Here is a 26,237-nt window from a genome sequence, read left to right as displayed (position 1 = left end):
GATTCTGATACATGCAAATAAACTCGCTGCCATAAAACCCGGCTCTTTGGCTCCTTAAATGTTGTGTAAATGACGTCGTAGAAAAAGGAAAAACGCAATGTGGATTAAAAGCAAAAAGTGTATGCTGATATATATTAAGGGTGGAGAAAATGTTGCCCACTATGCACTTATTTATTCAAAAATATCTAATCTGGTTACGGGGTTTGGTGGACAGAGGTAGCAAATCACTAATAAAAGGGCGGCCATTGTATGTATTATGGGGTCTTGTACCACTAGTGGTAGTCATTCCACATGTCTACAATAGAATGTCGCGTGGCACTTAAGAGTTTCTTTGCTATATGTTGAGAGTTTTGCCATATCGTCAATTATTATATTAACGTGTCTTTTACAATTTGTGCGGCAGAATTCTCATAATACGTCATACTTGACCTAAAGGTGCTATTTTTGCTAATGTGGCGGGCTACCAAAACTTATGGGTGGTCCATATGAGAATAATTGAGGTTTTTCAGAAGTTTTGTTTTATTTTATTGTTTTTGTCACAAAGAGCGCCACAATTTGTGGGCCATGTTCTTTTTTCTTTTCCTTCTTTTCTTTTTTCTTGCCACTGGAATGGCATCTATCTTGAAAACTGGGCTCCGGCATGTCCCCGCATCGAATGGAGAATGCCGTTGCTCATGCGCCTGTCTCTGGGTTTATTTTTACGGGAGAGTCAAAAATAGCTGAGCACATTTGCCAAATTAACCTTTAATTAGTCGCATGGGGTCCATTGGACACGAAGCGAGTTTGTTTTCGTCATATTTCCTCAAGTATGGAAGATGGGTAACTGTCTGTTTCGGTAGCTTCCTAAATCCGGTGATCGTGCCACCACAATGTATCACAAGACTCGGCGTTGACTACACGTGTCACAGCATCTCCATGTAACTAATAGTCTAACTATTTTGGTGCGAGTAACTGAATGTTAAAGGGGTTGTCCACTACTTTGACATTAATGGGATATCCTTAGGATAGGTCATCAATGTCTGATCATCCAGGGTTTGACACTCCACACCCCCACCGATCAGCTGTTTTTAGTCCCGGGAGCGGCGGCAGGCAGCTGGAAATGCTCAGTTTCAGTGTTGCTCCGTCCTCTTATAGTGGCCGCGGGCGGGTACTGCACATCCACCTCCTATTGATCTGAATGGGAGGTGGATTTGCAGTACTCAGCCGTGGCCACTTTCACAAGACGGAGCAACACTGAAACTGAGCTTTTCTGGCTGCCTGCTGCCACCTCTGAGACCAAGGACAGCTGATCAGCGGGGCCGCAGAGTGTCGGACCCCGGCCGATCACACATTGATGAATGGACAAAGTAATGGACAACCTCGTTTTAATAGATTGAGACACCGATTCATCAATACTGGTGATTTTTTTTTCACGCCGACTCTTGATGAAGGGGGTGTGTTGGAGTCCGCAGCTCCTGATTCATTAGGAGGCGCCTCTGTGTGCTCCTCAACACAAATCTTAATCCTGTTGGGGACTTATAAGGAACGCCGCTGCTCGTTGTGAAACTGATGAGCGGATGTTGCCACGTCCCCATCTTGCACCAACTTCGCCAACTTTATCTGAGCTGGGCAAAAATATCGCGAGAACCGCACAAGTCGTACATGTTGTGCCAAAATTTTGCTACTTTTCCAAAGCTTGTTACCCCCAAATTTTGGCCTTTAAAGCTTTGATGAATCTGATCCTGAATATTTTGTATGTGTATCTATGGAGGCTCACTTCATGAATGTTCTGCCGAATTCTAGAGTCGCTTTTCATCATACATTGATCCCAAGAGGAAAAACTCCCATAATAAAGCACGATACAAACCCAATTAGCTGATTCCTCTGCATTAAATAAGCATTTATACTGTTAGCTTTGACACTTGCCTTACAATGTGCGGCATAAAGAAAACCCTACAGATGGGTGCTGAATTATAGCATGGACCAGCCTACAGCCAGCGGTCGTAATCATAAAAGATGATTTAGACTGGAGCACGTCGCCACTTTTATCTCCTCATTATGCAGTAAGTGACGGGATGTTATGGCACATCACTCTGCAACATATTGAACACAGCCATACTCGTCTAAAAAATGAACACACATGGATTGCTTCAGTCTGGAACATATTGGCGGCACCTCATAAATAATGTGTTTGTTTCAGAGCCTAAACAGTGGAATGACTTGCCTGTGGCTGGAGCAGTGGGGGCATCTATTCCAAAGGTGGCCATAAATGTGGAGATGCCACACCAATGTCGCATGTGTCGCTGATCAGAGTGCATATATCTTGCAAGCACCGAGGAACACCATCCTTCACCTTTCACAGATTTTTGGGATGTTGGAGGAGGTTTTAGTTCTTAAAGGGATTTTGCCAACAAGTTTATGCCTCCTTTCCTGTATAAAATAGAGATGGATTCCAGAGCCTGGTCACTTACTGGACTTTGTGTTGTAGTTTAAAGGATAAAATCACTGATGAACGCTTTATTCCCACCCTCATCATTGATTGACAGTCTTCTGCCCACACTCTGCATGAAGCAGTATTTCGGGTTACAGTCCCCCATTTTTCAGACTATGCGATAAGTAGGTGGCAGCATATTGTAACCTAGTTTCCCATTTAAAGAGGACCAACCACCAGGATTTCATATATAAACTAAAGCCAGTGCTATACTGGTGCTATCATGCTGATTCTATACATACCTGTAGTTGTGAGATCGGATGTATACTCTATGAAATACAGAGACGTAAAGTTTGTGAAATTCACTCTTACTTGATTTATAGGTGCTCCAGAATATCTAGTAGGTGGGTCAAGTTTTGCTAGTTATTCCCACCTCTGTCTGCTTGGCCTTCCTCCCTCCTTCCTCCTCCTGTAATAACAGATACAGTGGGAGGAAGGACAGGCAGGCAGACAGGGGTGGGAATAACTAGCAAAACCCAACCCACCTACTAGATATTCTGCAGCACCTATCAATCAAGTAACAGTGCATTTCACAAACTTTACTTGCCTGTATTTCAAAAACTATACATCCGATCTCACATGTACAGGTATATATAGAATCAGCATGATAGCACCAGTATAGCACTGGCTTTAGTTTATATAGGAAAGTCCTGGTGGGGGTCCTCTTTAAACACCTGAAGGAGGAAGGAATTTTGTCCAGAAAGTTCCTGTAAATTTTACCTTGACAGTTCAAATAATGTCAAAAGAAACTCCTTATGTCTTTATTTTTGGATCCTATTAGATCACAGCAGTATGATCTGATGTGATTCTTTAGTGGTAGAAATGCAGTTGTCTGCGCCTTCACTTTAATGGAGAAGCTTAGATCTTCCCAAAACACAGCCTGATTCTCATGTTCCCGTGTCTACTAATTAATGACCATGTCAATATCCATTAAATTGATTCTCCTTGCAGAGATCCAGCTTCTATGGAGCGTTAAGGGCTATGCAACCTGGAAAACTATGTAAATTAGTTCTTCTTCAGAAGGTAAAAAAGCTCTCTTTGCATATTCATCCAAGTGCTTTGAAGCACGACTTGGTTACTCAGCTATCTCCTGGAAGGAAAGATTGTCACTAGTGCCACCTGGAGAGGTAGCTACCTTGTAATTCAATGATTGACTTATTGACTAAAGGCCCCGTCACACGCAGCGATATTGCTAGCGAGCGTACCCGCCCCCATCGTTTGTACGTCACGGACAAATCGCTGCCCGTGGCGCACAATATCGTTCAGAGCCGTCACACGTACTTACCTGCCTAGCGACGTCGCTGTTGCCGGCAAACCGCCTCCTTTCTAAGAGGGTGGTTCGTGCGGAGTCACTAAGCAGCCACCCAATAGAAGCGGAGGGGCGGAGATGAGCGGCCGTAACATCCCGCCCACCTCCTTCCTTACGCATTGCCGGCGGCCGCAGGTGAGCTGTAGTTCGTCGTAACGATGAAGAACGTTCGACGTAACGAACGTTCGACGTAACGATGTGTGCTGCCTCGGGAACGACAAACAACCTGCGACCTCAACAATCAACAATTTTTTGAAAATGAACAACGTGTCAACAATCAACGATAAGGTGAGTATTTTTGATCGTTAACGGTCGCTCGTTGGTGTCACATGCAACGACGTCGCTAACTAGGCCGGATGTGCGTCACGTAATCCGTGACCTCGGGGATATATCGTTAGATTCGTCATTGCGTGTGACGGGGCCTTTACTTCACAACATGACTAGAGATATTGACCAAGCCAGGCACCCTTCTACAGATGGCTTTTTGCACTTGTCCCTCGTCAGTGCAGAGCAGTAGTTGAATGTCATGCCTTGATATATAATTTATATAATTTATGGGCTTCTCCGCCACCTTTGCTTTGCACTGAAGAGAGGCAAGTACTCAGGAACATAGATCGGTGTCAAACTTGTCCAATATTCCCAGTCATTTTTCCAACTCATTAAAGATTTGGACATTCAGAAGTTAATACACCGGGTGAAATAAGTATTGAACATGCTGCCAATTTTCTGAACATGTTGCCAATTTTCTAAGTAAATATAAATATATTTCTAAACGTGCTATTAAAATGAATTTCTCACCAGATATTAGTAACAACCCATCCAATCCACACAGGCAAATAAAAAAAATAAATCAAACATAGATGTCCAGAAATGTAGTCATGTGTATAGATGAGCGAACTTGAGGTTTGGTGTCCGGCTTTCAGCTGAACAACAACTTTAAAGGGAACCAATCACCAGGATTTGCGTATATAACCTAAAGCCAGTGCTATACTGGCACTATCAGGCTGATTATCTACATACCTGTAGTGGTCAGCTCGGATGTTTAGGCTTTCAAATCCAAGAAAGTAAAGTTTAAAAAATCAGCAGCTTCTTGATTGGCATTTGCAACGGAGCAGATAATATAAGGGGGGTATTCAGATGGATTCCCGCCCCCCTGCCTGTTGTTCCTCCCTCTCTGTTCAATATGGTATTATACAAACAAAGCACTTTGCGTAAGGACCTGTGGTGAGGTCATACCCATGTGACCTGGTATCCAGCTTTGTTGGCTGAGGCCCCGCCCCTTCTGGTCACTTGGGAATGACTTGGTTCCTTTTAAAATTTTTTTTAAAAAAAACAGATCAGGTGCTTTAAGTATGAACGTCACTCGCACGATCATCCCTGTGCTCAGGTACTCAGTGCTCAGCCCCGTGCTAGCCACTTGCAGTGTTTGAATGCCTCACACTGGGGGTAACAACAGCAATATCAAATGTAGTGTGCAACCCAAAAAAATGGAAAAACCCTGCCCACCCGTACCTGTAAGTGTTCTGTTTATGGCTGGCTGCATGTAGGCGGAGACCCGCATTGCCAATCAGTGACTTTCATTGTGGTTCGGGCCAAGTCCGAACCTGTGGAGGTAATGTTCAGCTGCACGCTGAACTTCCATGGGTTCGCTCATCTTTAGTCATGTGTAATTATGAGAAATGTCACAGTATTGAAGACATGATATTGAAGACATGAAGAAAAAGAGGTGCAAAAAGCCATAGAATGCCAGGACTCCACCGAAATCTATGAGTAATTAGAAAGCAATCCTGCCACTTAGTGAAAAATAATAAGAGTTGATTCAACTGATGGCCTATAAAAAGGGGTCTCATTACTAAGGTGTCAAACAAGAAACATCTCACGATGGGTAAAACCAGTGAGCTGTCTCAAGACCCTTGCAACCTTATTGGTGCAAAACATACTGATGGCTTAGTTACATAAGAATATCTAAACTACTGAAGGTTCCAGTGAGCATTGTGGGGGCCATAATCCGGAAATTAAAAGAACATAATTTCACTATAAACGCGCTATGAAATACTGGGAGAATAAAGTATGCGCAGATGAGACCAAAGTTAAACTCCTTGTATGCCACAATACACAGCATGTTTGGGGGCCAAAAGGCACTGCATATCACCCCCAAAACACCATACCAGCGGTGAAGTTTGCAGGTGGGAACATCCTGGTTTTGGGCAGGTTTTCAGCTTACAGCACTGGCAAACCTCATGCAACTGAAGGAAGGATAAATGGAAAAATGTAGTCTCTGTGTCACGTGTAGTCAATGCCGGGTCTCACACTACACTATGCAAGGAGGGGTGCCAAAGCTAGGAAGCAACCGAAAATGGACGGTGGCCTACCTTCTATACTTGCGGAAAGAGGATATAAGCAAACTTGTTTGGGGTTCAATAAACCCAACATGACTATTTAAAGGGAATGTGTCACCAGTTTTTGCCACATAATCTGAGAGCAGAAAAATGTGGGGCAGAGATCCTATTTCCAGCAGTATGTCACTTACTGAGCTTCTTAGTGTAGTTTTGATAAAATCACTGTTTAATCAGCAGTAGATTATCATTAGAGGACTACTTGGCATGCTGCAGGTAGTCCAGCATGTTCATGAACTCTTTAACTGCTAGATTTGCAGTGGAGAAAGCATTGATTTTATCAAAATGACAGCAAACTGCACAGGAAGAGACACATCGCTGGAATCAGAATATCTGTCTCTACATTATGCTGCTCTCAGATGGGGGAGCAAAAACCTGGTGACAGATTCCCTTTAAAGGTTATAGGGAAGCTGTTGGCACATTTTATGTGGATACAATAGTACAGTTGTATAGGTGCTTGCACTCTAGAAACCTCATCTATCAATATATTTTTGATTTCAAAACCTTTATTTTTGAGATCCGATGTGCCAGTCTTGAGAAAATGTAGTGCAGAAGCCATACCTCACCTACCGTATTGTATCCTCACCCATCCCTTGTGGACTGTGAGCCCTCGTGGGCAGGGACCTTTCTCCTCCTGTAGACTGTGAGCCCTCGTTGGCAGGGCCATCTTTCCTGTACACGGTGAGCCCTCAGGGGCAGGGTCCTCTCTCCTCCTGTAGACTGTGAGCCCTCAGGGGCAGGGCCCTCTCTCCTCCTGTAGACTGTGAGCCCTCGGCGGCAGGGTCCTCTCTCCTCCTGTAGACTGTGAGCCCTCAGGGGCAGGGCCCTCTCCTGTAGACTGTGAGCCCTCGTTGGCAGGGACCTCTCTCCTGTAGACTGCGTGCCCTCGTGGGCAGGGTTCTCTCTCCCCCTGTAGACTGTGAGCCCTCGTGGGCAGGGACCTCTCTCCTCCTGTAGACTGTGAGCCCTCGGCAGGGACCTCTCTCCCCCGGTAGACTTAGTCCTCGTGGGCAGGGACCTCTTTCCTGTAGACTGCGAGCCCTCGGGGGCAGGGTCCTCTCTCCTCCTGTAGACTGTGAGCTCTCGTGGGCAGGGTCCTCTCTCCTCCTGTACCAGTCTGTGTTTTGTATTGTTTATGATTATTGTACTTGTCCTTATTATGTATACCCCTTTTACATATAAAGCGTCATGGAATAAATGGCGCTATAATAATAAATAATAATAATAATATGCAAATCAGATGGGGGGGAGTGTCTGCTTTGGAGCATTCCAAAATAATGGACACACCCTAGTGCACTTCCTGCCTGATTTACATATGATTTCTACACTAGATTTCACATGATTGGCACATTGGATCTCTACAAAAAAGGTATCATTTGTGTTGAGGGACCAGCGACTATGCAGCCATACTAAAACTTCCATATGTAAAAATGTGCTGACAGGTTCCCTTTAAATGAGGGCTGTCTGTGTAACACATGGCTACTCCAGGTGCACCCGTACTGTAAGTGCATTTATTTGGCTTATGTCTTTATGATAAGGGGCAGTTTCGATAATTCAACTAACCCCTTTTAAACTGCATGGTATCATGGTCACTAACCAGTTAAAGCTCAGAGAAAACCCTTGCATGTCTTCTAGCTCGGTTTTATGAGTGCTCGGGGCTCGGAGTCACTAGAGGCCGACTTCTTTGCTATGAAGTATTGATGGATTTGTGTTGCATGTAATTAAGACTTTGTGGATAGCTTTTACTTTTATTCTTTTTATTTATTTTTTTTTCCTCCTTTTTCTTTGAGAAAGGGTCCTCGTTAATGACAATTGTATCTTCCTGCGGTCCCATCCTTGGCTTACAACAATTGCTAACAGTGGGGCGTGATTCTGTGAACGTGTAATAGCTGAACCATTCTCTCTGTTGTTGGTACATTTTATTTGTTTTTTTCAAGCTGAGTTAGAAAATAACAACCCCAACACCATAGCGCGCCGGCTTTCTGTGCTACTCCATAAAAAAGACACCCAGTGACCTGAAAGTGAGCAAAACCGTCTTGTGTAACGGCTTCCATGTTGTCTTCTGTCCACTTGCTACCTCTGACCGTTTTATGGAATTGACTTTCCTTTCTTCCCGCAGACCGCCTCAGAAAGAGAAGATTGTAATCGGGATGAGCCCCCCAGGAAGATTATTCCAGAGAAGAATACGCTCAGACAGGTAAGGTCACTGCCGGCATTTGTGTTCCGGGAAGAGATTGACTGATGTGCCATGAAAATGGGGCAGTTGAGGATGAATTTTGGTAAATTTATGTATACAATTATCATGTACGTAAATATTATCAATGTTTTTGTCTTGTTTTGTTTTTTTGCTTTACCTTTTTTTGTTATGATCTTTCCCAAATTCAGTATTGCTGCAGTTCTACTTTGGGGAATTGATGAAGATTCATGTTTCAGACCGAAGCAAATATCTACCGGGCTCGTGTGTGTGATTGGCAGGTATCGTGTCTATATCCTAGTGAATATGACACGGTGTGCCATTCCTGCTGTTTCCGTGCACAGGCCGGCAGATATCTTTTTGCAATGACTTCATTTTGATGAGCCCACAAATGGAGCCAGATTACCCCTTTTTCATAAATTTGGCTTTCTTTTGACTGTCGGTGCATCAAGATGTACTATCTAGAGAACACTCGTAGCTTCATCAGTTTGTTGTGTCAAGTTTTGTGACTTTTTGACACCCAAGGACTGGTGTTGAGAGAACCCTACATTTCCCAGTGTGTCTGAATCATATTTGAGTGTCATAATACAGACATTAAAGAGGTTGTCCGGCCACGAAATCCACATTTTTTTTAAGCTAACCTGTTCTATATTGTAATATGCAACAACCCGATAAATGTATAGCTCTCCTATATTTCCCTTCCTTCATTGTCTGCAGCTAGTTTGTTTACCTGCTGCTCTATCAAACTTGGCGGCTCCCTGGGCTTTTTTGTCTAACCTGACAGCCAGAGCTGGCACCGCCCAGCCTCAGTGTCCAGCACCGCCCTCTGCCCACCCACTACACCCTCATTGGCTGTCCATAATCTGTCCAAACTCTGCCCACGCACTACACACTCATTGGCTGTCTGAAATTTGACCACGCCCCGCCTTCTACCTGCCTACTGCACGCACAGTGTCCGTCAGTAGTCAGCTCCAACACTGCTCTCTGTCCCCATGCACACTAATTGGCTGTCCGTTATCTGTTCCAGCACTGCCCTCTGCTCCCCACTGCTTACTCATTGGCTGTCAGTAGTCTGCCCAAGCCCAACCCTTTTCCTGCTTTCTGCTCACTCATTGGTTGTCAGTAGTCTGCCCAAGCCCAACCCTCTTCCTGCCCACTGTTCACTCATTGGCTGTCAGTAGTCTGCCCAAGCCCAACCCTCTTCCTGCCCACTGCTCACTCATTGGTTGTCAGTAGTCTGCCCAAGCCCAACCCTCTTCCTGCCCACTGTTCACTCATTGGCTGTCAGTAGTCTGCCCAAGCCCAACCCTCTTCCTGCCCACTGCTCACTCATTGGCTGTCAGTAGTCTGCCCAAGCCCAACCCTCTTCCTGCCCACTGCTCACTCATTGGCTGTCAGTAGTCTGCCCCAGCACCACCCTCTGCCCACCCATGCACACTTGGCTGCCTGTAATCTTCCCAAGCCCCGCCCTCTGCCTGCTTATTACAAACTCATTGACTGTCAGTAGTCCGCCCTAGCACCGCCCTTTGTCCACCCTCTACACTTTCATTGGCTGTCAGTGTCAGTAATCTGCCCTAGCACCGCCCTCTGCCCCACAGTGCACACAGATTGGCTGTCAGTAATCTGCTTTAGCCCCACCCTCTATCCACCCACCCACACTCATTGGGTGTCAGTAGTCTTGCCCAGCCCCTCTTTCTGCCCACCCATTACACACTCATTGGCTGTCAGTGATATGCCCCTGCGCTGACCTCTAACATCACTCCACCATTGGAGCATCATAGGAAATGCAGCATAGTCACTGCACTCCACACCAAATCCACAGGGGGAGGAGCTCACATTAACCCTCATATGAGTACTGTGAAGGGAAAAGTCTATAGTGATGTGTGCGCGAGAGTGTAAATCTGTGTGTGTGTGTATACATATGTGTATATGTATGTGTGTGTGTATATATATATATATATATATATATATATATATATATATATATATATATATAAATTTTACAACCAGACCAGACATTTTATGACTCTACCTTTTAATGTCTGGCTTGTGGAGTATTGTCCAGCTTTGTATTAACCATAGAGATAAATACATGGAAAAACAGCGTGGGGTCCCGTCTATTTTTGGTAGCCAGCCAAGATAAAGCAGACAACTGTGGGCTGGTATTATCAGGCAGGGAATTTCTATGGTTTTTGGTCACTTCCCAGCCTAAAAATAGCCCGCAGCCACCCCTGAAGTGGCACATCACATCTGGTGCTCCAATCTATCGCTTTTCCTCACCTTTTCCGTATTGCCCTTAATAAAGGATTGCCCTTATAAACACTCCTGACATTTTCCCTCAATCATCACTTCTTTAAAAAAATCCAACACAGGTCTAAAGCTGGTGTCACACATAACGACGACGACAACGACGTCGCTGCTACGTCACCATTTTCTGTGACGTTGCAGCGACGTCCCGTCGCTGTCGCTGTGTGTGACATCCAGCAACGACCTGGCCCCTGCTGTGAGGTCGCCGGTCGTTGCTGAATGTCCAGCTTCATTTTTTGGTCGTCACTCTCCCGCTGTGACACACACATCACTGTGTGTGACAGCGAGAGAGCGACGACATGAAGCGATCAGGAGCCGGCACTGGCAGCTGCGGTAAGCTGTAACCAGCGTAAACATCGGGTAACCAAGGGAAGACCTTTCCCTAGTTACCCGATGTTTACGCTGGTTACCAGCCTCCGCTCTTGCTGCCAGTGCCGGCTCCTGCACTGTGACATGTGGCTGCAGTACGCATCGGCTAATTAAACCGATGCATACTGTAGCAAGGAGAGCAAGGAGCCAGCGCTAAGCAGTGCGCGCGGCTCCTTGCTCTCTGCACTGTGACATGTAGCTGCAGCACACATCGGGTTAATTAACCCGATGTGTACTGTACCTAGGAGAGCAAGGAGCCAGCGCTAAGCGCGGCTCCCTGCTCTCTGCACATGTAGCACAGCGACGTTATGATCGCTGCTGCTTCTGCTGTGTTTGACAGCTAAGCAGCGATCATAACAGCGACTTACAAGGTCGCTGTTACGTCACCGAAAATGGTGACGTAACAGCGACGTCGTTGTCGCTGTCGCTTAGTGTGACACCAGCTTAACGCAGTCCACTTAATCTGATGAACAAAGTCTATGAAGCCTCGTTATGACACGCCATAGACTTTGCCAACACCCAGCTCAGGGTCACACTGTGCTGTGTGTGACTTGCCGACTCTAGACTAAATAGATAATAGATAGATGTATGAATAAGATGGATGGATAGATGGATAGATAATGTACTCGTCATTTGATCACTCATGTAAATCACATGGTTGGTGTGATGCTCTCGGCAGCAGAGAATCCTCACAGCACGCTGTGCGCACAATGTCAGGATTCACAAGAGCGACTGCCAACTTGTAGCCTGAGGCTGGACAGCCCCTTTTAAATGAGCATTTTCTGAGCACAGCCATAGAATAAGATTGTTCACGAGTCTAAACTGCAGCTTGTTCTGGGCAGTGTAAGGATTCGGCAGCAGCAGTGTAGGAGGGACACTGAGGAGCTGTCAATAAGGGTAGGAGGGCGGTGACATGAGATTTCAGCTTTATACAATCTGAGATGTTCATTCACAGTAAGTACACCAGTGTCATCAAGTTTGAGAAATTCAATTTAAAGGTAAAGTGTTGCGTTTTTTGGTTTTTGTATTAATAGTAGTTTATTTAGTTTTTTTTTAATTCTATTTTTACTGAAACACTAGAGACTGCCATCTTGGAGTAACGACATTAATCACCTCATTTAATGCAGCTCTATGTGCATTGGATCTGATAGACAGACTCCGACCCTATACTGAACACTGAGACTGCTTCCTCTGTGAGCTGGACACGCCCCCTGGACTGTCCAGATCACAGCAGAGGGAAGAGATCGCTGGCATCTTTGCGGAGTTCACAGCATATGCTGTGTGCTGAACTTTCCCCTTGTCACCCATTCTGGCTGCGGTGAGTACCTGTGGTGGGTAACGGTGATTTCATCGTAACTGATCCTGGCGTGCTGCCCTCCCCCGCCACTCATCACCCCCACCACTCACCCCCCTCCCCTTATGTACATACCTCAGGCCTTCGCTCCTAGCAGCTCCTCACTGCTCTGTGCTGTGATCACTGATGGGAGGAACAGACACCAGGCTGACAGGACAGGCTGCCGGGGGCGGAGGTCTAAGGTGAGTGCATGCGGCTGGGAGTGGTGATTATGGCGTGACATCTGTAGTGCAGTACCGCTCAGGCTGCAGATCACCCCTCCTCGCCGCATGTCACCTCAGATTTCCGATCCCAGCTGGTAGCACAGTATATGGAGGCGCGGTATACAGAAGGGCAAAGTATATAGTGGGGCATGGGATAGAGTAGGGCATGGTATATAATGGGGCACTATGCCAGATATCCTTAGTGACACTTTAAGCTTATTAGAATCACTTTGCGGTCACCAACAAAATAGCTCCACACTGTGATCCTAAACTTCATTCTCTTAGCCTTTTGGAAACACCCAGATTGGGAGGGGGAGCTGTGACATCACACACAAGCAGATTACACCCACTTTTACTGCAGCTGTAATGTGAGCTAGTTGTACAGTAGGATTTCAGCAGCTGCTCCCCCTAGTGTTTAATAGTGGAAAATATCAAACTTTTAATTTTTATTTTTTTATATTTTGCTCAATTAAAAACAAATTCTAATATTTAAATAAAACATTAATACTTTACATTTTTTTTAGTTATTGAATTTTTTTTTTCCTGATGACACCTTCCCTTTAATACTGTGCGCAGCTTGGATTGTGAAAACTGTTGGAAATGCAATAAATATTTTACTTTATCAGTGAATTATTGAAGGATCATGAACAAATGTAAGCCTGGAACACGCAGGGCTTCTTCGTGTCGGCCCACAGACTTCATCTCTGCATATTAGTACATGCGAGTCCCAAAATAGGTTTCATCTGATCACAAAGCTCAAAAACAATTATAAGTTTTGGCAAGTTTGAGAGGAGCCAACATGTTTTTTTTTGTGTTAGGTTATAAATTAATTTTAATAGGCCGATCCAGATGGTTCATTTGGAAAATGGATAGTGAGATCTGCTGGAAATTAAACTAAATTTATCTGCATCATACTTCAAAGTGAAGTGAGAGCGAGCGGTGCACATTAAGGCCTGCACATACAGATGGGCGAGCGGGTCACACGCGGGACTAATTGGATTCATTTGGAAAATAAGTGATTGGGTTTTTGGATCATCGCTTGGATGGAAAATTCTCTTCTAGTCTTTTTTTTTTTTCCTTTCTCTTCCTTCCGTGAATGATTTTTATAGTTTCGTATACATTTCTTTCCCCATTTTTCTCCTTTTGATGTATGAGGTGCACAATTGTTGGTAAGGCCCCTTTCACACGTCAGTGATTCTGGTACGTTTGTGCTTTTTTTTTAAACGTACCAGAATCACTGACATACGCAGACCCATTATAATCAATGGGTCTGCTCACACATCAGTGATTTTTCACTGCACGTGTCTCCGTGCGGCGTACCCGCGTGTGCGTGATTGCCGCACGGTGACATGTCCATTTTTTTCTGGCATCACTGATGTTCCACGGACCACGCAGTGGTGTGGTCCGTGAAACACGTGCCAGAAAAAAACGTGCTTCTAAAATAAAAAACATTTTAACTCACCCGGCCTCAGCCGCGCTCTCTGCAGCCCGTTCTCCCTGCTGCTTCAGAGCCGGCTGATTACTGTCGCGCATATTCATGATGCACGACACAGCCGACCCGGAAGCAGCTGCTGCGGGGGTCAGCGCCGGCCGGATGCTGCACCGCGGGAGCGATCAGCACCATGGAGAGCGGGAGCGGGCACAGGTGAGTTAATCTCTAAGTGCAATCACGGGCCACGGAGAACGGAGCCCGGATTGCACTTAGACAACCCACGTGTGCCGTGATTCACGGCACACGGAGGGACATGTGCGTGTTTTACACGCCAGTGAAAAACGTCTGTGTTTTTCACTGATGTGTGAAACGGGCCTAACTGTTACCCTGTTTTCCAGAAAATAAGCCCTAGCGTGATTTTACAGGATTTTTGGACAATGTAAGCCCTACTCAAAAAATAAGGTCCTTTTCACACATCAGTTTTTTGCCATCAGTCACAATCCGTTTTCTCGACTGATCGACGGATCCATCGCAGATGGTGGCTAAACTAATGCGACGGATCCATCGCAGATGGTGGCTAAACTAATGCGACGGATCCATTTTTCTACGGATCTGACAAGCTGGGGGCTAAATAATAATACTTGGAGCATGCTCAGTTAAAAAAAACAGAATCTATCGCCGGATTCCGTCATTTGATGGATGACGACAGATCCTGCGCCCATAGGCTTCCTTTCTACCAAACAACAGATGGTGACGGATTCCTCGCTGTCCGTTTTTTTGACGTACACAAAAAACGTTACTGTGGACGATGTCTCCGTCCGACGAACAAACATTTTTCGACGGATCCCTCGAACAATGAATGAAACGCGACGCCATCCGTCGCTAATACAAGTCTGGGAGAAAAAAAAACAGATCCAGCAGCATCAGTCGCTGGATCCGTTTTTTTTTTTCCAAAATTCAACGGATTGTGACTGATGGCAAAAAACTGATGAATGGGGCCTAAAAAGCCCTAGTAAGGCTATGTGCACACAGTGCGTTTTTCTGGTGCGTTTTTGGCCTCAAAACTGCATGACTTTGCTTCCACAGCAAAGTCTATGAGTTTTCATTTTTGCTGTCCGCACACAACTTTTTGTTTTAAGCTGCGTTTTTGAGCTTAAAAAAAAAAAATATGGACATGTCAATTCTTTACTGCGTTTTTCTGCGTTTTCCCCCCATGCAATGCATTGGAAAAACGCAGAAAAACGCAAAGATCAAAAACGCAGCAAAATGCACTAAATCGCGGTAAAAACGCATGCGTTTTTGCCGCGGGTGCGTTTTTGTGCATTTTTAGCGGCCAAAAACGCAGCGTAAAAAAAAAACGCAGCGTGTGTACATAGCCTTACAGTCTGGGCTGGCATTAGGGGGAGTCAAACTGTGCAATTTCTCACTCTATCATGATTTTACTGTCCTGTGACATGGCGTAATCAAAGGTCTCTTAATTGCAGGAGTGTAAACTGAACAGGGGAAAGTCTGGTTCTCCCATTTTCCCAGGGCTCCAGTGTTTATATCCCGATAGGACTGCTTAAGGACCTTTTGTGACATCACGTAATGTGACCAAAGGTCTCTTAATTGCAGGAGTCAAAAGCTGAAGAGGAGAAAGGCTGGTATGTGTGTAGATGGATAGATACACACACACACACACACATTACACACACACACACATTACACACACACACACACACACACACATTATACACACACACACACACACACACACACACACACATTATACACACACACATTACACACACACACACATTACACACACACACACACACACACACATTATACACACACACACACACACACACACACACACACATTACACACACACACATTACACATACACACACACACACACACACACATTATACACACACACACACACATTATACACACACACACACACACACACACACACACATTATACACACACACACACATTACACACACACACATTATACACACACACACACACATTACACACACACACATTACACACACACACACACACACACGCATTACACACACACACACACACACACACACACACACATTACACACACACATTACACACACACACACACACACATTACACACACACACACACATTACACACACACACACATTACACACACACACACACACACACACATTACACACACACACATTACACACACACACACACACACACATCACACACATCACACACATTACACACACACACACATGTTACACACGTGTTACAAACAGGGTTTGGAAAGTGATGTTGATGTTCCAGAATGTGGTATCATTATATTTGAATAAATGTTGATATTTTTTTTTTTTTTTTATTCAAGAATAAATGTGGATTGTTGTTAATGGGAACAGAATAAGACCTCCCCTGAAAATAAGCCCTTGTGCGTCTTTCTCAGAAAAAAACCCAATATAAGACCCTGTCTTATTTTCGAGGAAACACAAGTAGTATGGTCACATTACTGTGTGTTGGACGCCATAAGCTGGACAGTGCTCTCGGATTGTATGTTTTACACTACAGTTCAAAAGTTTAGGGTCACTTAGATATTTCCTTTTTTTTTTTTTAAAGAAAATCACATTTTTTTTTTCAATGAAGCCAACATTAAATTAAACAGAAATACACTCTATACATTGTTAATGTGGTAAATGACTATTCTAGCTGCAAACGTCTGGTTTTGAATGCAATATCTACATAGGTGTATAGAGGCCCATTTCCAACAAACACCACTCCAGTGTTCTAATGGTACATTGTGTTTGCTAACTGTGTTAGAAGGCTAATGGATTTAAAAGAAATGCATTGAAGACGTTCTATAAGATCCGGGGGGCATGGTTGCATACTCCGGGCCTTCCCTCCTCGGCGTTACTGCAAGACAGTGCAGGTGATCAGGTCCTTCTCCTTCTAACCAGTTAACAAATTTAGGTGATATGCGTATTGCTGGAAAAAAAAAAAATATATATATACCCTGTTTCCCCGAAAATAAGACACTGTCTTATATTTTTTTTGCCCTGAAAAAAGCGCTAGGTCTTATTTTTAGGGGGTGTCTTATTCTCGAGGAGATACAGTTAAGGGTAAGTTTACCCCCCATGCCGACACTCACAGATCCGATCGCATACATACATACACACACACACACACACACAATATCGCACATACGCACAACATCCGGACATACCACATGATTCCGGCCATGTGATCCTCGGTAGGTCCTGGAAGGTCACTGCACGCACAGTATCGCCGCCGAGAAGCAAGCGATATCGCCGGATGTTGTGAGTGTGTGAATGTTAGGCTACTTTCACACATCCGGCTTGAGCCCTGCGGCTCAATCCGGCTGTGGAAGCTATGCAACGGATGCGGTGAAAACACCGCATCCTTTGCATAAGTTTTTCCCATGCGGCCCGCCCGGTTTTTGCCGCTTGCGGCATGCTACTGAGCATGCGCAGTGGCAAAAACCGCATGCGGCGGCCGGATGCGGTATTTGCCGCATCGCGCCGCATCCGGCCGCCATAGGCATGCATTGAGAGATGCGCCGCATCGGCCGAATGCGGCGCGATGTGGTTTTTTTTGCCGCACGAAAAAACGTGCCAGGCAACGTTCCATCCGGCCGCCGCATCGGCTAAATCTGCCGCATGCGGCAAAAACCGGATGGAACGCAAGGCCATGCGGCACAATGCGGCTCTAATTAAAGTCTATGCAGGAAAATCGCAACCGGCAGCAAAAAAAAACCGGTTGCGATTTTCCTGCAAAGTGCCGGATTGTGCCGCAGAAGAAAAACCGGAGGTGTGAAAGTACCCTTATCTGATGTGTGTGTGCGTGTGTGTTCTGCTGCAGGACCTTGATGCGCTCACCTGCTCCCGGTCGGCGTCTGGTGAGTATGACTATAGGGTCTACTTTCTTCTGTCTTCTCTCTTCTGGGGGTGCCCGCTGCCTATAATGAAGTATCCTGCAGTGTCTTTAACTCTTTCACCGCTGTATGACACTTCATTATTGACCGCGGCTAGGTCTTATTTTCAGGGGATGTCTTATATTAAAGCTTCCTTGAAAACTCCTGGGAGGTCTTATTTTCGGGGGAGGTCTTATTTTCGGGGAAACAGTGTGATATATAATAAATATATATATATATATATATATATATATATATATATAAACATATATATATATATAATGTGACATAAAGATGTTGGGTAATTTATATTATGGGGAATACACTGAAATAATATGTACTTTGTTACCCATACTGCTGTGAGACGTGGACTACGGGTGCATGATAACATTGAAGTGCATAATGTTTATTATGCAATTTGTTTGTTTTTTGTTACTGACTAAAGGTTTTTCCCCTTTCTGTGATGTTTTTAATGGGGAAATTTAAATTTTATATGCGTTGTTTAATTTTGCTGTTAAATAAAAATGAACCTGATTTAAAAAGAAGGCTAATGGATGTTTAGAAATCCCTTGAAAACCCTTGTGCAAGTATGTTAGCACAGCTGAAAACAGTTTTGCTGATTAGAGAACCTATAAAACTGACCTTCCTTTGAGCTAGTTGAGAATCTGGAGCATTACATTTGTTTGTTCCATTAAACTCAACGTCTAGTCGTCTACAGTGAAGAGGCGACTTCGGGATGCTGGCCTTCAGGGCAGAGTGGCAAAGAAAAAGCCATATCTGAGACTGGCTAATAAGATGAAAATATCAACCCCTTCACGACTGGCCGATTTTTTTCGCTTTCCATTTTTTTTTCCGCCATTCTTCTTCCGAGAGACGTAACTTTTTTTTTTTTTATAGTCAATATGGTCATGTGAGGGATGATTTTTTGCGGAACGAGCTGTACTTTTAAATGAAACCATAATTTTTACCGTGTAGTGGAAAACGGCAAAAAAATTCCAAATTCGGAAAAATTGCAAAAAAAAGTGCAATAGCACTATTGTTTTTGAGATATTTTATTCACTGTGTTAACTATATGGTAAAACTGATGTGTGCGTGTGATGCCTGAGGTCAGTGTGAGTTAGTAGACACCAAACATTGTATAGGTTTACTTTTACCTAAGGGGTTGAAAAAAAATCTGAAGTTTGTCCAAAAAAATTGCCGCACATTTTGCGCCATATTTCGTGACCCGTAGCTTTCTCATTTTTCGGAATCTATGGCTCAGTGACAGCTTATTTTTTGCATCTCAAGCTGCTGTTTTTAACTGTACCATGTTTGCGCAGATGCTACGTTTTGATCGCCTGTTATTGCATTTAGCGCAAAATTTGTGGCAACCAAAAAACATAATTTTGTCGTTTGGATTTTTTTGCCGCTACGCCGTTTACCAATCAAATTAATTGATTTTATATTTTGATCGGGCATTTCTGAACGCGGTGATACCAATTATGTGTATATTTTTTTTATTTTTTTAACCCTTTAATTTTCAATGAGGCACAAGGGGGGTGATTTGAACTTTTTTTTTTTTTTTTTTAATTTTTTAAAACTTTTTTTTTTTTTATTATTATTATACTAGTTTCCCTAGGGGGCTATATGGATCAACAATCTGATCACTCTGCCATATCTGCTGATCACAGCTACACAGCTGTAAACAGCAGATATGCTCATTTTCTGCCTCACCCAGCTCTGGGCTGAGTGAAACCAAAGTAAATAATTTGAGCTACAGGATTCATCAGATAACCCTGTGCTACCATGACAACCACTGGAAGTCACGTGATCATGTCACGTGACTTACAGTATCGGCCGGTGAGTAAATGTTTACTGCCGATGCCGTTCTAATGGTGCTTTCACATATTGACAGTGCCATTTAAGGGGTTAAACGGCACACATCTCAGCTGTGAAAATCAGCTGAGATGTGCGCTGATCACTGTATGCTGCCGGCGGCAGACCGTGGGCAGTAACACTATAGCCGCTAGGACGTAATATTACTGCCCGCGGTCGTTAAGGGGTAATATGGGCAAAATAACACAGACATTGGACAGAGGAAGATTAGAAAAAAGTGTTATGGACAGATGAATCGAAGTTTGAGGTGTTTGTATCACAAAGAAGAACATTTGTGAGACGCAGAACTACTGAAAAGATGCTGGAAGAGTGCCTGACGCCATCTGTCAAGCATGGTGGAGGTAATGTGATGGTCTGGGGTTGCTTTGCTGCTTGTAAAGTAGCAGATTTGTACAAGGTAAATCAGATTTTAAATAAGGAAGGCTATGACTCCATTTTGCAACGCTATGCCATACCCTGCGGACAGCGGATGATTGGAGCCAATTTCATCCTACAACAGGACAATGACCCAAAGCACACCTCCAAATTATGCATGAACTATTTAGGGAAGAAGCAGGCAGCTGGTATTCTATCTATAATGGAGTGGCCAGCCCAGTCACCAGATCTCAACCCTATTGAGCTGTTGTGGGAGTAGATTGACCATATGGTGCGCAACAAGTGCCCATCAAGCCAATCCAACTTATGGGAGGGGGGAAGCATGGGGTGAAATATCTCCAGATTACCTCATCAAATTAACAGCGAGAATGCCAAAGGTCTGCGAAGCTGGAATTGCTGCAAAGGAGCATTCTGTGCCGAAAGCAAAGTGTGAAGAGAAAATTATTATTTCAAGGAAAAATCATTATTTCTAACCTCGTCAATGTCTGGATTATATTTTCTATTCATTATGCAACCCATTTGATAAATATAAGTGTGATTTTTCATGGAAAAGACAAATTGTCCGGGTGACCCCAAACTTTTGAACTGTAGTGTATATATTGTATTGTATTGTTTTCTGGAGAGTCTCTTAACCAGGGAAATCATCATTGAGTGTATTTATATGGATTTAGGTGAGGTCCAGATAGCTAAAACCACCATTTACTCCATACATATTAGCAACGTGCTTCCATCCATTCTGCTATAGAGGGTGGCACTGGGGAGCTCCAATTTGTGAGGCTCTCCAATCTGTGGGGGGATTGCAATCTGCGAGGACCTCTAATCTGTGGGGGATCCCAATCTGTGGGGAGCACCAATCTATGGGGATCTTCAATCTGTGGGGATCTTCAATCTGTGGGGATCTTCAATCTGTGAGGATCTTCAATCTGTAGGAGATTCAAATCTGTGGGGAGCTACAATCTGTGGAAACTTCTAATACATGGGGACCTCTAATATTTGGGGACCTCCAATCTGTGGGGACCTCTACTCTACTATGTAGGGGTGACTCATTTGCTACCAAGAATAATTGGAAAAGGCCCTTCTTAAGAAATTAAATTGAACTGTGTAAATTAAAAAATAGTTCTTTGACTTGGATTTTTCTGGCTGAAAAATCCTCCTTATGAAACGTGTTTTTGGTTTATTTATGCATTTTGTTCCCAGCTTTAGTTGATTCCGCGGGTACATTTAAGGCAGTTTTTCAAGCAAATCCTAAAAAATTCACCTGCTACTCCTTTTTCTATATGGAGGTGGGGTGGAACTGCTGCATGTGCACTATACACTTGTTTTGCTATGAAAATCCAATAAGAAAATCATTCAGAGTATTAAAAGCTGTTTAAAAGAAGAATCTGCTCCAAAATCTGCGTCAAAAGACTTGTAACCAGACCCTAACACTGTAAGTAGTAATAAGCTTTTTCCTTTTTGCAAGCACTGCATCAAAAACTGCAATAAAGAAACCGTGACAAAAAACTGTCTTTTTTGTTTTTGTGTTTGTTTTGTTTTTTTTTTTGTGTGTTTTTTTTTTTTTTTTTGTTTGTGTGTTTGTGTGTTTTCTTGTTTTGTTTTTGTGTGTGATTTCTTGTTTTATTTTTTGTTTTTGTGGGGTTTTTTGTTTTGTTTTTGTGTGTGCTTTTGGTTTTGTTTTGCGTGTGTTTAATTGTTTTGTTTTTGTGTGTGATTTTTTGTTTGTTTTTTGTGTTTTTTGTTTTTGTGTGTGTTTTTGGTTTTGTGTGTGTTTTTGGTTTTGTTTTTGTATGTTTTTTGGGTTCTTTTGTGTGTTTTTTTTGTTTTGTTTTTGCGTGTGTTTAGTATTGTTAGGCTTTGTGCGCACTTCGCGTTTTTACCCGCGTTTCCCCTGCGTTTTTTGAGGCTGCGTTTTTGTGCCAAAACGCATGCGTTTTTGTTTTACAGCAAAGTCTATGGGAAAAGATGAATTTCTGTTTGCACTTTGCTTTTTTTCTGCAGCGTTTAATTTGCATATTTTTGGTCAAAAACCATGCAGAAAAAGAAGCAGCATGTCAGTTGTGTTTGCCATTTCTGCAGTGTTTTGCTAACATTGCAGTCAATGAGAAATGGCAAAAACCAAGAAACTTCAAATTTCCTGCATTTTATCTGCAGAAAACATGCGATTTTGACAAACAAAACGCATGCTTTTCTAACATTAAATTAATAATATGTCCCTTTACACACACACACATAATCAGACAAATAAATTAAAGAAAATTATGATTTTCTTGCTATTTTTGGAATTAATATGATAAAACCGCTATATTTTCAAGAAATATAACTATTTTCTTTAATAATTCTAAAATTATCTGTTTTGCTTTTTTTTCCTCTTTTTTTCATTCTGTTTGACTATTTAATCTTTATTTAGCAGTGTCTTGATGTTCAAAACGCATCTGTGAAAACGCATGTGGAAACGCATGGAAAAAGCGCTAAAAACGCATCTAAAACGCCGTAAATACGCATGCGTTTTTAGCGCTAAAAAATGGTCAAAAGCCATTTTGTCAAAAACCAAGGGCTTAAAAACGCGCAGAATAAACTGCAGGCACTACGACGCAAAGTGCGCACATAGCCTTATTGTGACTTTTGATGTGGAATTCAGGCTAGAAACAGCATAAATGTTACTGTGATCATAACCTTAATCTGCCGTAGTTTTAGCTGCTATGTTCATTTTTGGAGTTCTGTAGTGGAATTTTGTTATATATTTTATTCTTCTTTTTTTTTTTTTTTAATAGCGGCTGAATGTTTGTTGATGTGGATTTTGTAGTGGATCCGCTTCAAAATCCTTGTCAAATTTGAAGTATCAGATTTTTTCATTAATGAAATTACCAAGCAGCTTTCAGTCTCTGGAAATGAGCTAACAGACTCCGGAGGTCCCGGGCGCTAAGTGCTTAGGGAGCTCATGAATACAGGTCTGTAAATTTATTGCCCCGCCATCTGTTTTTGCTGCCTTGCAATAGGAACCATCAGGGCTTTTTGTAAAGCCTTTGTGGTGGTCAGTCCCTCGATGGCTGACCTTCTTCTATCTCTATATAAGCCGTGAATATGGATGTCAATAGAGCGGGGTCAGAGGGCGGCTGTTTATGTTGCCCCCTCCTGATTACCCTAATGGCTTAAGAAAAGGCATTGGCAGTGCTGGGTGTAGACACCCCCCCCCCGCCACCATTGAGGCATAATGAGGTCCCATTTGCTGCCTGTTCTTTTTTTCCCTTCAATGCTAGTGCAATCTCAGCTTTCAGGCTTTTTTTATGGTCTGTGAGATTTGTTTAGGTTTTTTGTTTCCAGATTAATTCACCCATGTTTGTTTGTTCATTAACCCGGCGCGCTCTCTATATAGGAAGCACATTAAAGGGACCCACCATAATGCCACTATGCCCTCTGCATACATCTAAAGCCAATCCAATGGGCTACAACGCCCTGCATCTAATGTGTCCAATATAGAGAGGAAGAGATGGGTCCTTAAAGGGGTCCTTAAAGGGGTTGTTCACTTTTGTATTTACTTTGTCAGATGCGTTGAGGACATAATTTTGTGGCACTTACTATTATATCCGTTCTTCTCCGGCATCTCATAGTGCAGCTTTTCTCATAGATTGCAAAACTCTCCTATCCGTAAAAAGGTGGAGGATCATGTGACCAGACCTGTTTATCAGCTTCCTCCAATGGAAAAGCAGTTTTCTCATGTGAGGCTTTTAATTGGAAGAAGCTGATAGACGGGCCCGGTCACATGATCGTCCGCTAGCAGCCATTATATGGGCAGGAGAGCTGTGTCGTCTGGGCGGAAATCAGCACTGATCAGTGCAGGAGGACCTGTCAGATCTATAGAATAGTATATCAATCTATATACTAGTATAATATTACATTATATATAATAGTATATCTAATATATAAAGCTGAGTGTATGTGTATATGTGTGTGTATGTCCGCTAAAGGAATTCGCACCGTCGCATTTACAATCACGAAATTTTGCACAGACGCCTCATGTCACTCAGGGAACATCATAGACTATGTTTTTACGGGAAAATTTAACCCTGCACTTTAGAGTTACTCTCCAAAATCCTGCCTCCATTAAACTGAATGGAGGTGGGAGCTACAGGTTATTAATAGCAACTGTCAGTGGTTGTTATAGGAACAAAATAAACTGTTAGTATAAGAAGCTTATGTGAGAGGTAATATGATGTCAGTGGGGAGACGGATAGAGACAGACAGAAAAAGACTCACAGACAGAGACAGACGGGCAAAGAGACAGACGGGCAAAGAGACAGACGGGCAAAGATACAGACGGGCAAAGAGCTGCAGAAACACTGCATAATGGATGCAGTTTTTTTTTGTAGAAAAAAGCTGATTTCATGCGCTATAGCTGCTGCCCCCACCATAGACAGAGATGGGAGCTGCATCCAGAACGCACAAATAATTGACATGCTGCATTTTTAACGCATGGTTTTGGGTAAAAATTTTAGCACCCAAATCGCTGTGTTCAAAAAAGCATTGTGCGCACGTCTCATTTACAATCTACATAGATTGTGCAGGGGACGCAGGACGCATGCATTTACGCTGCAGTGCAATACGCAGCGTATATCCATGCAATTACACAACGTGCGCATGAGCCCTTACTATCCCAGGCAACGCCCGGGTACTACAGTTAGTAGAGCTATATAATAGTAAGTGCCAGAAAATCATCTCCTCACACGTGATAAAATTAAGATGTCACCAACCTGTGAACTCATTCTACAGCCGGCATTAGACAATGCAACACAGAAGCTATAGAAAGGAGACTGGCCATTTTTTTATAATGAAGCCCAATTACAGAAATGGTTTTTGGCCCCAAATATTTACCTTTTTAAATAGAAAAAGGAATGTCACCCAAATGTGTAAACAACCCATTTTATCGGTGTTTAATCCTTCCTTTCTGATATCACTTCTAGGAACAGAGTCCGAATAATTTCAAATCCTGCTCCGTTGTGTAGCTGAAGCAGAGGAGGCCTTTGATTATTGCGGGATCTGTCGGGGTTCTCTTAATGCGTTTTTATTTATATCAGTGATACAGTGGACCTGTTAAAGTGAACTTGTCAGGTGCAATATGCACCCTGAACCACGAGCAGCTCTGTGCACATATTACTATTCCCTGCCTAACTGTCCCTGTATACACTAGCATAAATAAAGGGATCTTTACAAAAAGTATTTCCAAAGATCTTTTACCGTATGCTAATGAGCGCTGGGACTAGTCCCCTGGGCGTTAGTTCCCCTGGCTAGTCAGTTCCATTAGCATGTTAATCCACTCCTGTGGGTGTGCTATAATAATATATAATAATAATTTTTATTTCTATAGCGCCAACATATTCCGCAGCGCTTTACAATTCAGAGGGGACATGTACAGACAATATGAGACAACACAAAGGAACAAAATCAAGATACCAAGAGGAGTGAGGACCCTGCTCGTAAGCTTATAGTCTATGAGGAAATAGGGAGGCACAGAAGGTGCTAACATGCTAATGAATGTGCAGCGTCAAAGGATGATCTCATTCACCACTTCGCTACCACTGCGTCCGACGCTGGATTTTGGTTCAGTGCAGATGACCCCGGAGTTTGGGTCATTTGCACTATGAAGCCAGGTGTACGCGTCCTGGCTTCAAACTGAAGTGTAGTGCGCATGACCGAAATCCAGCATCGGACGCGATGGTAGCGGAGAGGTGAGTGAGCTCATCCTTTGACACTGTACATTCATTAGCGTGATAGCACGCCTACAGGGACGTACTAATATGCTAATGGAGCTGACTAGCCAGGGGAACTAATGCCCTTGGAACTAGTGCCCACGCTCATTAGCATACGATATAAGATCTTTAGAAATACTTTTTCTAAAGATCCATTTATCTATGCTAGTGTATACAGGGACGGTTAGGCAGGGATTAGCAATATACACTCAGAACTGCTCGTGGCCCTGGGTGCATATTGCACCTGACAGGTTCCCTTTAATTCAGTTTGTCT

The 26,237-nt window shown here is 43.4% G+C and overlaps 1 protein-coding gene across 1 annotated transcript in view; it reads left to right on the top strand.

The window, feature by feature from the left end:
- BTRC (beta-transducin repeat containing E3 ubiquitin protein ligase) overlaps positions 1–26,237 on the top strand; it is a 353,763-nt gene that overhangs the window by 96,970 nt on the left and 230,556 nt on the right. The window contains exon 2 of the mRNA XM_075352305.1: positions 8,295–8,372. Coding sequence (XP_075208420.1) covers positions 8,295–8,372 — 78 coding nt within the window. The remainder of the gene's footprint in view (positions 1–8,294; positions 8,373–26,237) is intronic.

The sequence above is a fragment of the Anomaloglossus baeobatrachus genome, chromosome 5 (genome assembly GCF_048569485.1).
Source record: "Anomaloglossus baeobatrachus isolate aAnoBae1 chromosome 5, aAnoBae1.hap1, whole genome shotgun sequence".
NCBI classification, from domain to species: domain Eukaryota; kingdom Metazoa; phylum Chordata; class Amphibia; order Anura; family Aromobatidae; genus Anomaloglossus; species Anomaloglossus baeobatrachus.
Note: the sequence above shows the minus strand (reverse complement) of the source record. Positions and strands in the feature narration are given on the sequence as shown.